Source organism: Phascolarctos cinereus, unplaced genomic scaffold (genome assembly GCF_003287225.1).
Source record: "Phascolarctos cinereus isolate Bilbo 61053 unplaced genomic scaffold, phaCin_HiC Scaffold_726;HRSCAF=1367, whole genome shotgun sequence".
Classification (NCBI taxonomy): domain Eukaryota; kingdom Metazoa; phylum Chordata; class Mammalia; order Diprotodontia; family Phascolarctidae; genus Phascolarctos; species Phascolarctos cinereus.
Genome location: NW_027556098.1, coordinates 361,472,449 through 361,487,037, shown reverse-complemented (window position 1 = coordinate 361,487,037; position 14,589 = coordinate 361,472,449). Strand labels below are relative to the sequence as shown.

General features: G+C 41.2%; 1 protein-coding gene across 1 annotated transcript in view; it reads right to left on the bottom strand.

Moving 5' to 3' along the window:
- The window catches only part of MACF1 (microtubule actin crosslinking factor 1), a 370,629-nt gene that overhangs the window by 113,105 nt on the left and 242,935 nt on the right, over positions 1-14,589 (bottom strand). Inside the window, 6 exon segments of the mRNA XM_078145466.1 lie at positions 929-1,128; positions 1,519-1,648; positions 3,426-3,667; positions 4,500-4,562; positions 6,755-6,872; positions 14,374-14,530. Coding sequence (XP_078001592.1) covers positions 929-1,128; positions 1,519-1,648; positions 3,426-3,667; positions 4,500-4,562; positions 6,755-6,872; positions 14,374-14,530 — 910 coding nt within the window.

Sequence of the window (14,589 nt, the reverse complement as noted above, 5' to 3'; positions counted from 1 at the left end):
GAAACACAGGCACAGAGAGATTAAAGTGACTTGTTTAAGGTCACAGACCTGGTACAGTGAAAAGGGCACAGGTTTTAGAGCCACAGGATGAAGGTTGTTATTGTTGTTGAGTCATTTTTTCAGTCACAGCCGACTCTCTGTGACCCCATTTGGGGTTTTCTTGGCAGAGATACTGGAGTGATTTGCCATTTCCTTCTCTGGCTCATTTTCCAGATGAGGAATCAAGGCAAACAGGGTTAAGTGACTTGCCCAGGGTCACACAGCTAGTAAGTGTCTGGGGCTCAATTTTAATTCAGATCTTCCTGACTCTAGGGTTGGCAATGTATCCACTGCACTACCTAGCTACCCTTACAGGATGAGGACCTGGGTTCAAACCCAGCTTCTGAGAGTTAGCACCTTGGACCTTAACCTCACTAGGCCTCAATTTCCTCATAGATAAAATAACAGCAGTAGTAACAAGAACAGCAGTTTTAAACAGCTAACATTTATTAAGTTGGCAAAGTGCTTTCCAAATCATTTTATCCTCACAAAAACCTGGGAGGTGCTATTATTAGCCCTGTCAGATGGGGAAACTAAAGTAGACAAGAGGTGAAGTGACTTGCCCAGGGCAGCATAGATAGTAAGTGTCTAAGACAGGATTTGAACTTGGGTCTCCTGACTCCAGGTCTGGTGCTCTACCCACTGTACCACCTAGCATGGCAAGAGCTAGACTAGAGGATGGGGGCAGGGTTTGGGAAAAGAATAAGCATACCAGGTAGTGATGCCCTGAGTTTCTACAGCATTCACTGTGTTCAACAGAAATGTGAGCAGACCCCCAAAGGAAGGTAATAAATGTCAAGCCCTGATCCCTAGATTGAATGGCCTCATCAGAAAGGACTCTCGGTGCCCATCTGCTGCTGGGCCTTCACAGTCCTGAGTTCCTTCTCACCTGGACCTGCTGCTTCTGTGCATTCAACATGTTGGGATCAATAGACAAGGGCCCCAGAACACTCATCATCAGCTCTTTCTCCGTCAGCCAGGGCCTCAGCTGGGCCTCAGCAGTCTGGAAGCTCGCTAACTGGTTTGCTGACTCCTCCAGTTTCTGCTGCCGTGCTGCTGTCACCTCATTGGCCCGCTCCCACCGAGAACCTGGACAAAAGAAATGAGCAGAAGTTGATCTTTCATGCTCCCTTAGCAATCAGGCTTCTTCTTATAATTGCCTTCCTGATACATCCCAGCATCAATCGTTTTACTTCTCCTTTAACAAAACAAATCAGGATAAATTACCAATAGTCTTACTTTGTCCAAGCAAGATAACCTTTCATGTTATAGGGAAAGCCTTTTTTTTGGGAGGAGGGGGGTTATATTTGAGTTTCTTTTAAATCTTGTCTAGTCCTGCGGTCTGTCTGTATGAGTTAACCAATTTTTCTTTTCCTTTTCCTGGCATGTAAGTGCCATAAAACACTGCATTTATCTTAGAGAGGTAATAAGGTAGACCTAGAAATTAGAGAGTTCAATAAAATCTCTGCAATAACTTACTGAGTTCCTCTTGCATTTCCTTCCAGTGTTTTGCTTCCTGTGAGTTGGGATACTTCTTCAACAAATCAGCCAGTGCTTCCTTTACTTTGTGGATCTTTGGAGAATTCTGTTCCAATTCTTCCAAGAAGGCCTAGAAGCAAAAATCCCATCAGTATAAGATGAGAGACAAGAAACTATGCTAGGTAGGAGACTCAAAAATGGCAGAGAGAATAAGGCAACACAAGCTGTGTCCCTGATTTTACAATCATTCTGCTAGTGAGGTCCTACAACCTGAGATGCACTCAGGAAAAGAGAAGGGCTCAGAAGATGCTATCAAGGAGGCAGCTTTGGATGACCTTGTGACACAGATTCATCACAGAAAATTCCCTTTGATGTTCTTTGGGCCCAGGGACTTAGCTAGTTTAGGCCAACACACAAAACCCATCAGGGGAATCTCACTCATAGCTATAAAGGGAAAGAGACCCCAAGATATCTCACCTGATGGTGTTCCTCTGAGACAAGGCCCTCTTTCCTCTGCCTCCTCTAAGCTCAAGATAGTTTTGCACATGCAGAGGATTGAGTGCTCATTTCTAGATCTCAGAAGGGGAAGACCTACTTATATGTACTAGGCACTTGTTTAGTTCCTGTCTAAGGTGTCTCCCTTTCCATCCCATCAGCTCAGCCAGGCCATTTTCCTAGATACACTAAGAACTGTTAAATAATCTTTTATGCCTTGATTTTTACTGTAAAATGTCAACCTAGAGGGCAGGGATAGTTTCCCCCCCCTCTTATTTTGTTTTTGTATTGATAAACCTTGCTTTTAAAAAGCCCCAATAATCCAGAGGCCGACTTTCTTATTTGTAAGCACAGCTGTGGGGCCCACTGCTAAAAAAGATGATAATGACTAAGTATAGTGTTAATCTTGAATGTTAAGAATTATCTGGTGGGGGGGGTGTGTGTAGGGTCCCAAACATCAGCATATTTTCTACTAATATATTCTTGTCTTTGTCTCTTTAACAATGACCCTCACTATTTTATGGCCTTGTGAATTTATTATAACCGTTGTTTACCTACACCTCAAATGAGAGTTCAGAGAAATGTTATGGTGAATGCAGAAAATTATGCAGATTCCCTTTATAAATGGGCTGATGTGATCAATAAAGATCCAGCGCAAGCAAAGTGATAGCCCCATATTCCTCTCTGGTCAAATCATCTAGGAAATATTGTGTCCACTACATTTGGGAAGGATATTAGACTGTGACCATCTGAAACATGAGGGCTGAACAGGTGGGTGAACAGGTACTCAGTTTCATTCCATAAAAGGATTGAAGGACCTGGTAAAGAGAAGAATTATGGGAGATATGATCACTACTCTCTTATGAAGGGCCACTCCATGAAAGAAGCGTTAGACTTGTTCTTGTTGGTCCCTTTGGGAAGGACTAGGACTAAGGAGATACAAATGTAAGAGGATACAGATTTCCATTTGACACAACAGCAAACCTCACACTGGAGCTGTCCAACAATGGAATGGGTTGTTTCATGGATCAGTGAATTCCTCACCTCTGGAGATAGTCAAGCAAAGGCTGAATGACATTTTTTAGAGTCATTGTAGAGAGATGAATTTCATATTCAAGTACAGGTTGACCTTATTGGCCTCTGAAGTTTCTTCCAGTGCTAAAATACCGTGAACTCCTTTCTACAATTGTTGTTTCTAAACTTGATTAAAGAGCTCAAATGTAAGGAAAGCAAGTTTACCAAAGACATTTTGGAAACCTTCATCTCTTCAATATCAAATACTTTGCTCACCAAAGCCTAGCCAGCATCAATGCCTTAACTCATGCTCCCTTAACTTGTGGCAAAACTCGAGTTGAGTAGGTGAGTGTCCCCTTCAGTCTAGGAAACTGTTTCTCCTGCCATGGAAACCATACCTTATTACACTCAGCTTGGGCTCTCACGGTCTCTGTTTTGGTTGGTGATGAAGACGTATCAAGGGCTTTCAGGGCCTGCTCTTTAGACTCAAGCCACTGCAACAGAGAGCTTGCCTCCTCCTGAACTTCCTGCATGCTGTTGAGCATGGCCAGCAGGCTATTCCGGCGCTCCTGAAGCACCTCACCCAGCTTTTCATACTGCTGGCTCACATCCGACATGTAACACTGGATTTCTGTCAAATCTAGTTTCAGAAAAACAGAAGGTAGATCAGAGATAGTTCCTTGAGCTTGCTGCCCATCCTCCTCCTTCTAGTGGTATCCCTGGTATAGTGATATAGAGCATAGCACTTGATTCCTCCTTTCCTAAATCTAGAATTCTGGGTTAGATATCACTTACTGCCTTCCCGCCTCCCGCCCCCCCCCCCCAGTTACAGTAGAGATTAAGGATTTCCTGTTTACTTACACAGAACAAAACTGCTCCTATTCATCTACCTCTTGGCTCTAGACTTGGCTATTTATCCAGCTGTATGACCTCAAAGGGCCAAGTGACTAAGTAAAGAGAGGACTAAAGCTGATGCTGATGCCTTATCAGAACTGCCAAATCCCCGTTTTTGTATCTCTATTTAGAGGCCGCCCTGCTTGGAGGCAGAATGATGACCTCTAAAGAAGTCACACAGCTCCTGCCTTTTGTTTCTTTTTTTCCTCTAAGGCAGCTTCAGAAACCCAGGGTGAAGTGACCTTGGATGTCATCTAGTTTGAGCGGCAAACAACCTCCAGGTCTAGGCCTAGCTCCTCAAGGACTCCTAGTGTCACAAGTGGCTCACTTACCCAGCCTAAGGTACTAACCAGGGCTACAACTTCATTCTCTTGGGAATTTGGGAGCCCAGTTTGACTGAGATAGAGGAGGAAGAAGATTTATAATAATAATAATTATTATTATTATTATTTTTAGCCTCCATCATACAGATCCTGACAGCAGCTCTTCTGCCCCCATGGAAACAGATACAGATGCACACACAAACACTGCCCTAACACATCTAACTTAGGAGTTGCTGTCACGATGGTATAGCTCACCTTTGCAGGTGTGGTATCCGTTTACACTGCCTACAGAGCCTCCTAGAGAGGGCAGGACAGAACCTGAGCAGAAGGACAAGGAGACAAACAAAGGGCAAGACAAACGGTTAGGAGCAATACACTGTTGCACTCATCATGAGATGAGGCGCCAACAGGTTAACATAGCACAAGACAACAGAGCTCATGGAAGGAGACAGATCATTCCAGCTGCCAGGCAACAAAGGGACATTTCAAAGCACTGATAATTCACAGCTCTTTCGAGAGGATAGTTGGATTCCTTTCTTCTTATCGTTCCTTCTAGGTCAGATTCTTTCTTTAACCAAAGCCATTTCATCACATCATTTCAAATGTGCTCTATTTCCTAGAGGCAGGTAAAGGTCAAACCAATTATGTCTTTAGAAGTGTGCCAGTCACATTTTGTATACTGGGAGAATGTCCTTTTTTTTTTTAATCCATGGGAGAGAGATGGTGGAGGTGAGAAACAAATTTTACATGGTATTGTTTTTTCTGATGGTTTTTTTTTAAACCAAACCTGTAATTTCACTGAGTCAAGGAACTCCTGGTGACTAAATTTCCACCACTGATGCAGATTGCCAACTGTTCTGCAACTGATAATCTTAGAAAGTTTCCTGGGGTTAATTGACTTGCTCAGGTTTTTCCCAGCTCCACAAATGGCTCTCTACCCATCACACCATGCTGCCTGTCAGAGTACTGAGGTTTCTTTAGAATCAGTAGAGGTTTGTTCATTAATATCAATGACCTTCAGAAAAATATTGATGAATGGGAATTGAACCCGGGGACCATAGCAAAAGGAGCTCATGTTGAGCAAAGTTATGAAAGAGAGCTATTCTTAGACTGCTCCTTTAGGGTACAGGAATTTGTTCCCACCACTCCATTACCTTGTCAACTTCATGTTTCAAGAAACTCAGCTCTAGGAGCATTCTGAAGAGTAATAATTTGAGGGGTTTAACAGTTCATAGAATCATAATTTTACATTCATTTCTATCCAAGATAGATTTCTGCATTTCACAGGTTTCTCAGGCTGACTGAAGCCAAATCATTCTACTGTGAAAAAAAACCCTTAAGTTGCATTGATAGTTCTGTTATTTATCTAATGTATGCTCTTAATTAAAGGCATTTAATCTTGAATTAAATGGAACTATTATTAAATTTCTTAATAGGGATGCCGTGAAGATCAAATGAAATTACATGCAAAAGACCTTCGAAAAATATAAAAGGTTATATATAAGCATAAGGGATTGCATTATTATATCCATCAAATCTAATATCTATGAGATCTGGTATATTGGTAAAAAAAAACGCACACACAGACATTTCTGTAGTATTCTAACATTTACAAAGCACTTTTATCAAAATAAATTAACGACTGAGGTAGTGCAAGTATTACTGTCATCATTTTACTCACAAAGCAGGTGGGGATCAGAGAGGTAAAAAAACTTGTCCATGGTCACAGAGCCAGTAAATGTCAAAAGTAAGATTTGAACCCTGGTGTCCTGGGTTCTACATCTGTTCTACATCTGTATCACCCACCCTCTTGAAACACTGCTGCTTTAAGCTAAGAGCAACAAAACAACAAGGCGAATACTCTGAGGAGGGGACAAGAGAGAAAATGCCTTTAGCCAGAGTCAGAGGGACAGATCACAAGAGGCAGCTCAGGAGCCGGACTCATTCCTTGGACTCAATGCGGCAACTAGGATAGTCAGTTAAAGTTTTATGGTGACCTTTGGTTGGAGAATCCTTTCTCTGTTGGTCAAAGCATACATGCCCCTTGGGTGCAGCCGTTATGTGTATCAGGTCCCTGGGATGCACAGGTGTGGCCTCCCAGGAACAGCGTTAGAACAGGCAGGCTGGATTCTGGCTTCATCTCATCAGACATCGAGAACTGAACCACACTCACTCTCGACTGCACACTTCCCCAAATCAGCTGCCTTAAGACAGGAAGTCCCAACTTAGTGTCTCTAGGTTATTTTCCAGGCTGAAGGGGATGTCAGCTCCCTGTACTAGGTAGGTGCAAGTCTAAGTTGCTTGGGCTGTTTCCTTCTAATTAAGGTGTTGTGGAAACCTTCCAGAATAGTGTAATTGCTAATAAGGTACAAAAGGGAGGACAAGGTGCAGGAGAGGTAGCTTAGTGGATACCCTTTCTTTGGGTTAGCACAGTACCCAAGAGAAGTCACCATTTACTTGAGGTATTTTATTCACTACCCTTTTCAAGTCACCACTGGGCTGTTTCTTACCTGGCTTGGATTGTGTTTCAGGTGCTGTAATCTCCACAATCAGGTTTTCTAAGGCCATGCCTTTGTGGTTAATTTCTTCCACCTGGGGTCCCTTACTTGTCCAGTCATCCAAAAGAGCCTATTTAAAAAACAATTCAACAAATATTTTTCAAAACATTATCTATGTACCTACTCTGTGCTTGACACAGAAGCTAGCTACAAAGATGAAAATTTATATAGTTCCTGACCTCAAGGAGCTAATACAGGGTAAGACATATACAAATAAGCAATGATATAAAGCGGAAGAATGTGACATGGATAAAGCAGAGGTTCTTGCAAGGCCTCTAAGGAAATCAGAAGGTAGAGAGATCACTTTCAGCTGGGTGGATCAAGGAAGAATTCATAGCAGAGATGACACATGAGGTAAGCTTTAAAGGAGTAGAAAGATTTCAATAGGTAGAGACAAAGCGAAGGCACTTTGCAGATATAGTTAGTCAATAAACATTTACTGAGCACCTACTATGTATCAGGCACTGTGCTAACCACTAGGGATCCCTGCTCCCAAAGAGATGACAGTTTAATGGGGAAAGAAAGAATACACAACTACGTACGAGTAAGAGATATATCAGACAAATTGGAAATAATCAACAGAGAGAAGGCGCTCAAATTAAGGGGGATTAGTATAGACTTCTTGTAGAAGGTGGGATTTTAGCTGGGACTTGAAGGAAGGGAGGGCAGCCAGGATGTGGAGATGAGGAGGGAGAGAATTCCAGGCATGGGAGATAGCCAAAAAAAAAATGCCTGGAGTTGGGAGATGGAGCGTTGGTGTTCAAGGAATAGCAAGAAGGCCACTGTCACTGGACAGAAGAGTGTGCAGTGGGGGTGAAGGTGTAAAAAGACTGGAAAGGTACCAGAGAGACAGTCTACTGAGCACCAAAGGATTTTATATTTGATCCTGGAGGTGACAGGGAACAACTGGAGCAGGCGTGTGGTGACATGGCCTGACCTGCACTTGATAAAGGTCACTGTGACATCTGAATGGAGGATGGACTAGAGTGCAGAGAGACTCACCAGTAGGCTTTGCAATAGTCCATGCGTGAGGTGATGAGGGCTGCTACCAGGATGGTAGCAGTGTCAGAGGAGAACAGAATGGCAGTATGTAAGAGAAGTTATGAAGGTAAAATCAATAGGCCTTGGCAATAAATGTACAGAGACAGGAGAGAACAGGATAAGTCTGATGGTGGTTCTGTATCTTGTCTGGGAATAAAAAAGCCAAGACCAAATGGAAAAGGCATTTTGAAAAAAGAACCAATAGAGTGTGGTAACATCGGCCATAGAGGTGAAAGACAAAGTCTAGAGCAGGGGCTCTTAAACTTATTCATGTCATGGACTCCACTGGTAATTAGGTAAAGCCTACAGATTCCTCCTCAGAATAATATTTTAAAATCCATAAAAAACCAGAAGATTACAAAAGAAACCAATCATGCTGAAATAGTTATAAAAATACTCAAAAAATAAGTTTATGGGTCCCAGGGTCCCAATTTAGAATCCTGGTATGAAGTCTATCAAGGGGAATGAGGTTAGAATTCTAACTCCGTTTTAGGGGAACACATAGAGAACAAAGCCATTCACTTCTGCAGAGCACCCCGTCTCACAACAGGAAATTCTATCCTAGCATCACATTCTAGAAGAAATGTCCTGCAGAGTCTTGGGCTTTAAAAAGATGGGATGAAACCCAAGTTCTCTTCTGAGTCTCTCTCATCCCCTTGTGCTCCATGGAAGCACCCATCCCTCAATCCATCCCTGGATTTTCATTACCACCCACTGTCTCAGTTCTTGATTGTAGACTAAAAAGTGTTGGTACTGAACATGCAAGCACTGGCCCACCATAAATTCACATTGTCTGACTTCAATTTGGCCTTTGCCTCTGTCAGAGAATTCTTTCATCTGTCTCTTGTTGATTTCCTGGCAGACTCTCCAATGCAGCTGTTCCTGTCCTTTTCTGTACTGAAGTCCCAAATTTCCTGCCTCCCTCTCAGTATATGACCTCATCTCCTTCTGTCCTGAGAAGATACAGGGGCCACCTAGCTCAAATGCCCTTTCTCTTCTTTGGCTTTCCTAACAGTACATCATGAAGGGTTTCCTCACCTACTTTTTTTGTCTTAATCACTGATACTTCTTTCTAGCCAAAAGTATACCCTGACCTTCTGCTTACACTTCTATATACATCTTCCCTCACATAATTTATCTGCTCTCAGAGTTAACAGTCATCTTTGGGCTCAAATATATCTCTCTAAGCCTAAATGCCCACCTGATCTCCAGTTTCCTATTTTAGCTGTCTACAGGAATTGCCAGCTGGATTCCACTGCAAATGCCTGTGTGTCAACGCAAAGGGAGGTGTGTTACAAGGCTTTTCCTTTGGGTCTGTTATAGATCAGAGAATTCTAGATTACAGATTTAGAGCTTGGAGGTCATATTGTCCAACCTCCTTCCTTTACATTTGAGGAAACTGAGGTGCAGTGATGATGTAACTTGTCTGAGGCCTCACAGGCTATGTCAGAAGCCAGACTAAGCCCTGTACTCTGACCATGTCCAGAGCTCTTTCGACCATCCATACTGATGGTGCCTCAGAATTCAACACGCAGGATTTAATAACATTTTTATTAATGAAGGGATGAAGAATCTATCCTCCCAACAGGTTAGAAGAATAGATAGAGGAAAGAACTCTTTCCTCCCACCTGTCTGACCACTTCTCATTCTCCTTTGCTGACTCATCATTGATACCATGCTCCCCAAATAGTGGGTGTTCTCCATGGTTCTGGCTTAGGTTCTCCTCCCTCTATACTATCTTTCTTAGTAACCTCATCAGATCTTAATTATCATCTATATACAGATCATTCCATATCTATATAACAGCCCCAGTCTCTCTCCTGAGCTTCCCATCCCACATCTCTAGAAGTCCATTTGATATTTCCAACTAGATGTCCCAGAGATATCTAACTCAACATGGTTATATCTGAACTCATTTCTCTTTCCTTCTTAACCTGCCTTCCTATTTCTGTCAAAGTTACCACCATCCTTCCAGTGACCCAGGTTCATAATCTCAGTGTTATCCTCAATTTGTTACTCTCCCTCACCTAATATATCCAAATGGTTGGAAAATATTCCATTTCTGCCTTCATAACATCTCTCCTATCCAACCCCTTCTCTCTACTTACCCAGCTACCATTTTAGTTCAGCCTCATCACTTCTCATCTAGATTATTGTGACAGCTTCCTACCTGGTCTCCCTGCCTCAAGTATCTCACCATTTTAGTCCATCCTACGGGCAAAGTAATTTTCCTTAAGTATAAATCTGACCAAATGTGACTCCCTTACTCAACCAACTCCACAGTGGCTTCCTATTGACTCTAGGATAAAACATAAACCCTTTGATTTAGCTGTTAAAGCCTTAAACAACCTGGCCTCTATCTATCTTTCCAGCCTCACTGGACATTACTCTCCTGTACCCTGTGATCTAGTCAAAAACTAGCCTCTGTTCTTCACTTATGCCACTCATCTTTTGTTTCCCTGCCTTTGCACAGGCCATTCCTGATACCTAGCATGCGCTTCTTCCTTATCTCTTAGATCTGAGTTCTCCGTCTTCCTTTAAGACATAACTCAAACACCATCTTCTCTATGAAGCCTATTCTTGAGTCCTCTACCTTCTCATGCTCTCCCTACCAAACTACCTACACTTAATTACTTTGTATATATTTGCATTTATATTTATGCTACATATATATACACACACACACATATATGTATATATGTATGTACTGGTCTTACCCATTAGAATGTAAGTTTGTTGCAATTAGGGATTACTTCATTCTTTGTACTTGCATCCTTAGTCCCTAATATATTATGACATTTAATACATGATTGTTTATTGATTGGTCACATTTGTAGGTGACAGAAAGTTAGCTAGCAGAGATAGGTAATATAGGTAGCAGAACCAAGATACAAAATGGCCTCAGTTGGGTGGAACACTGCCCAAACCAAAAAGATTAAAATGTAACAGGAATATAGGTAAGCCTTTCATTTCAGTTTTTAAAAACCTGGTTGTTAAGCAGTTCATGTGAAAAAGATTTGGAAGTTTTAGACTACTATAAACTCAATATAAAGAAATCATGCTATGCAATTGCTAAAAATGCTGATATGACCTTAGGCTGGATAAATTAGGAATGTTAAACTGTGATTCCTTTCTCAAGGAATCTTCTGATGCTCTATCTTGCTGCGGAGGGAACTCTGGGTACTCAATATGTATGACACTCACTATTATTATTTTTTTAATTTATTATTTCCCCCCTTTTTTTAGGCAATTGGGGTTAAGTGACTTGCCCAGGGTCACACAGCTAGCTAGTAAGTGTCAAGTGTTTAGTCTGAGGCCAGATTTGAACTCAGGTCCTCCTGATTTCAGGGCCCAGTGCTCTATCCACTTGCGCCACCTAGCTGCTCCTGACACTCACTATTCAACTAAAAACAAAATGAAAACGAAAAAATGTTGGGAAAACTGGAAAGCATTTTGGCAGCAATTACATTTTTTTGGCCTTTTTTGGTGAGGCAATCAAGGTTAAATGACTTGTCCAGGGTCACACAGCTAGTAAGTATCAAGTGTCTGAGGCCGGATTTGAACTCAGGTCCTCCTGACTCCAAGGCCAGAGTTCTGCCTACTGCACCACCTAACTGCCCCAGCAATTACATTTAGACCAAGCTTCACACCACAAAGAAGATAAGCTCCAAAAGGATATATTACTTAGATATAAAGAGTTGTATAAAAAATAAATTAGATTTGCATGTCTCCAGAATGCAGAACTAATAGGAACTTACCTTTCGGATCTATGGATAAGAGAAGAACTGATGACAAAATAAGGAATACAGAGAATCACAGAAGATAAAATAGAAAATTTTGATTACAAAAAAGTAAAAAGTTTTTGTACAAACAAAACCAATGCACCTAATATTAGAAGGGAAATAGTGAAATGGGAAATGGGAAAAAAATCTTTGGAGTAAGTTTCTCTGATAAAGTTACAACTTCACTTAGAAGATATATAAGGAACTGACTCAAATTTACAAGAATAAGAACCATTCCTTATTGATAACTTGTCAAAGATATGAACAGGCAATTTTTTAAGAAATCCAAGTTATCAACAGCCATATGAAACAATGTTCTAAAACACTAATAATTAGAGAAATGCAAATTAAAGCAACTCTGAAGTTATACTTTATACTTATCAGATTAGCAAAGTTAATAGAAGAAAAATAACAAATGTTAGAGGAGCTGTAGAAAAACAGGCTCATTTGGGGCAGAAAGGTGGCATAGTGGATAGAGCACCAGCCCTGGAGTCAGGAGAACTTGAGTTCAAATATGGCCACAGACACTTGATACTTACTAGCTGCGTGACCCTGAGCAAGTCAATTAAACCTTACCAAAAAACAAACAAACAAAACAGGCTCATTAGTACATTGTTGGTAGTAATGTGAACTGGAACAGCCATTCTGGAAAACAATTTAAAAAAGTTACTAAACTATGTGCACCATTTCACCCAGAAATATCATTATAGACCCATACCAAAGAGATCAAAGAGAGAGAAAAATGAGCCACATTTACATAAATGTTTACAGCGCCTCTTTTATTGTAAAATGGCAAAGAACTGGAAACATCAACTTTAGCCAAAGGAGTTATGGCATACGAATGTGATGAAATACTTCTGGTATAAGAAATGATGAAGGTGACGGTTTCAGAGAAAACAAGTAAGTTTCCTATGAACTGAATCAAAGTGAATTCAGTAGAACAAGAGAACAATATATACAATGACAACAATGACAACATTGTAAAGACAAAGAACTTTGAAAGACTTAAGAAGACTTAAAGAAGTCTGATCAATGTGATGACTGACAAGGATTTTAGAGATTTGATGATAGAAGAATGCTATTCACTTCCTGACAGAGAGGTAAAGAACTCAAGATACACAATGAGACACACATTTTTGGACCAATGTGGGAATTTGTTTTGCTTGACTTTGCATATTTGTTACAAGGTGTTTTGTTTCTCTTTATTTGTTTCTATTTAATGAAGTAGGGAGAAGTGGGAAGGGAAAAAAAAATAAATGCTTGTTAATCGAAAACAACAACAAACGCTGTGATGTTGAAACATAAAACTCTGGTAGATCTTACCAACCTGGAAAGTGTCAAGTATGGGCTTGGCATTGATCTCTGTGTCTGTTTTCCAAGATCCAGACCAGCTAAATATAGAAAAGCTTATCACCAGAAAATGGCTAGCCACCAGGTGATGAGATTTTTACCATGGTAATTAATGAAACTGTCTACCAACACATGAAATGACTGATACCTGTAACTATGGAGAAAGCACCCAGACTGATGAAATCACTGTCCATTCAAAGAAGTACCCAGATGAAGGGATACTATGATTCTAATGAATTCTGTTCTGATTAGAATTTCTCTGGCTGTCCCTCATGCCTGGAACACGCTCCCTCCACAACTCTACCTGGCTTCCCTGGCTTCCTTTTAAGTCCAACTAAAATCCCATCATTTATAGGAAGCCTTTCCTAATCCCTCTTAATTCTAGTGCCTTCCCTCCATTAATTATTTCCTATTTATCCTGTATATAGCTTGTTTTTTGCATCTTATCTCCCCCATTAGACTGTGAGTTCCTTGAGGGCAGGTGCTGTCCTTTGCCTCTTTTTGTATCCTCTGCATTTAGCAGAGTGTTTACTGATTGATTGATCAGACCACATCTAGAGTAGCAAACAGCACATTTCATGAAGGACAGTGATAATCAGAGCATGCTTAGCAGTCTAAACATGATGGAGAAAGGCCTGTAAAGCATGCTATATAAGGAATGCTGTAGTTGAAAAGGTGGGGCCTATCCAACCAGGAACAGAAGAGACTAAAAGAAGATGCCATCCCTTCTTCAGTTATCTGAAAAGCTATCACAGAGCAAAGAGAACAGATGAACATGCTTTCCAATGGCAGAACTAGAATAGAAGGGCTAAACTTAAAATGACACAGACTATGGATTAAAACAAGAAAATGTTCTAAAATCTAGAGCTCTCTACCAATGGAATGGGCTGTCTCTCACCTGAGCAATTAAAAGAAAGATAAGATGATCCCCTGCCAAGTGCACTTAGAAAGGGTATGTGCCCTTGACAAGCTTCTAAGGCTCCTTCCAGCATTCTGATTCTAAGCCTTTTCTGAAGGCTTGAGACCAGAAGAGCTCCTTCCTTCTCTGATCTGTCTATTAGCAGGCCCAACAACAAGCACTGGGAATACAGGTAAGGCTCATTAAAGACTTATTGAGCATATGCATATGTTCAGTGCCATGCTACAAGGCAGACTTAATTTCCACAAGATTGTTAGATTTGACAGTATGAGACTGTATGATTTCTGTGGCTGGGTGGAACTTACCTATCAGGGCCTGAAGGATTTCAGTCCTAAAGATGTTCCCAGGAGGTGGGATTAGTGAGCTGATAATTTCTGGTTACCATCTACTATCATGGCCACAGTTGAATTAAAAGCTCTCTAAACCATTGTGTAGAGCAAATATTGTGACAGCCACAATCCAGTCATTTCTCTGCCTACCTCAAGGTGCTCAATCTGCTTCTGTAGCTCTCTGGTGCTCATGGAGGTCTCCACCACTGGCACATTTCCTTCGCTTTCCTTTAGCCATTTCTGTAGGGCCCGAACCAGCTTCCGAAATTCATCCAACTGTTGCTGGCAGGATGATGTATCTTTTTCTCTGCCAAAGAGAAGTTTTTGTTTTATTACAGAAGGGACAAGGTTCTGCATGGAGACATC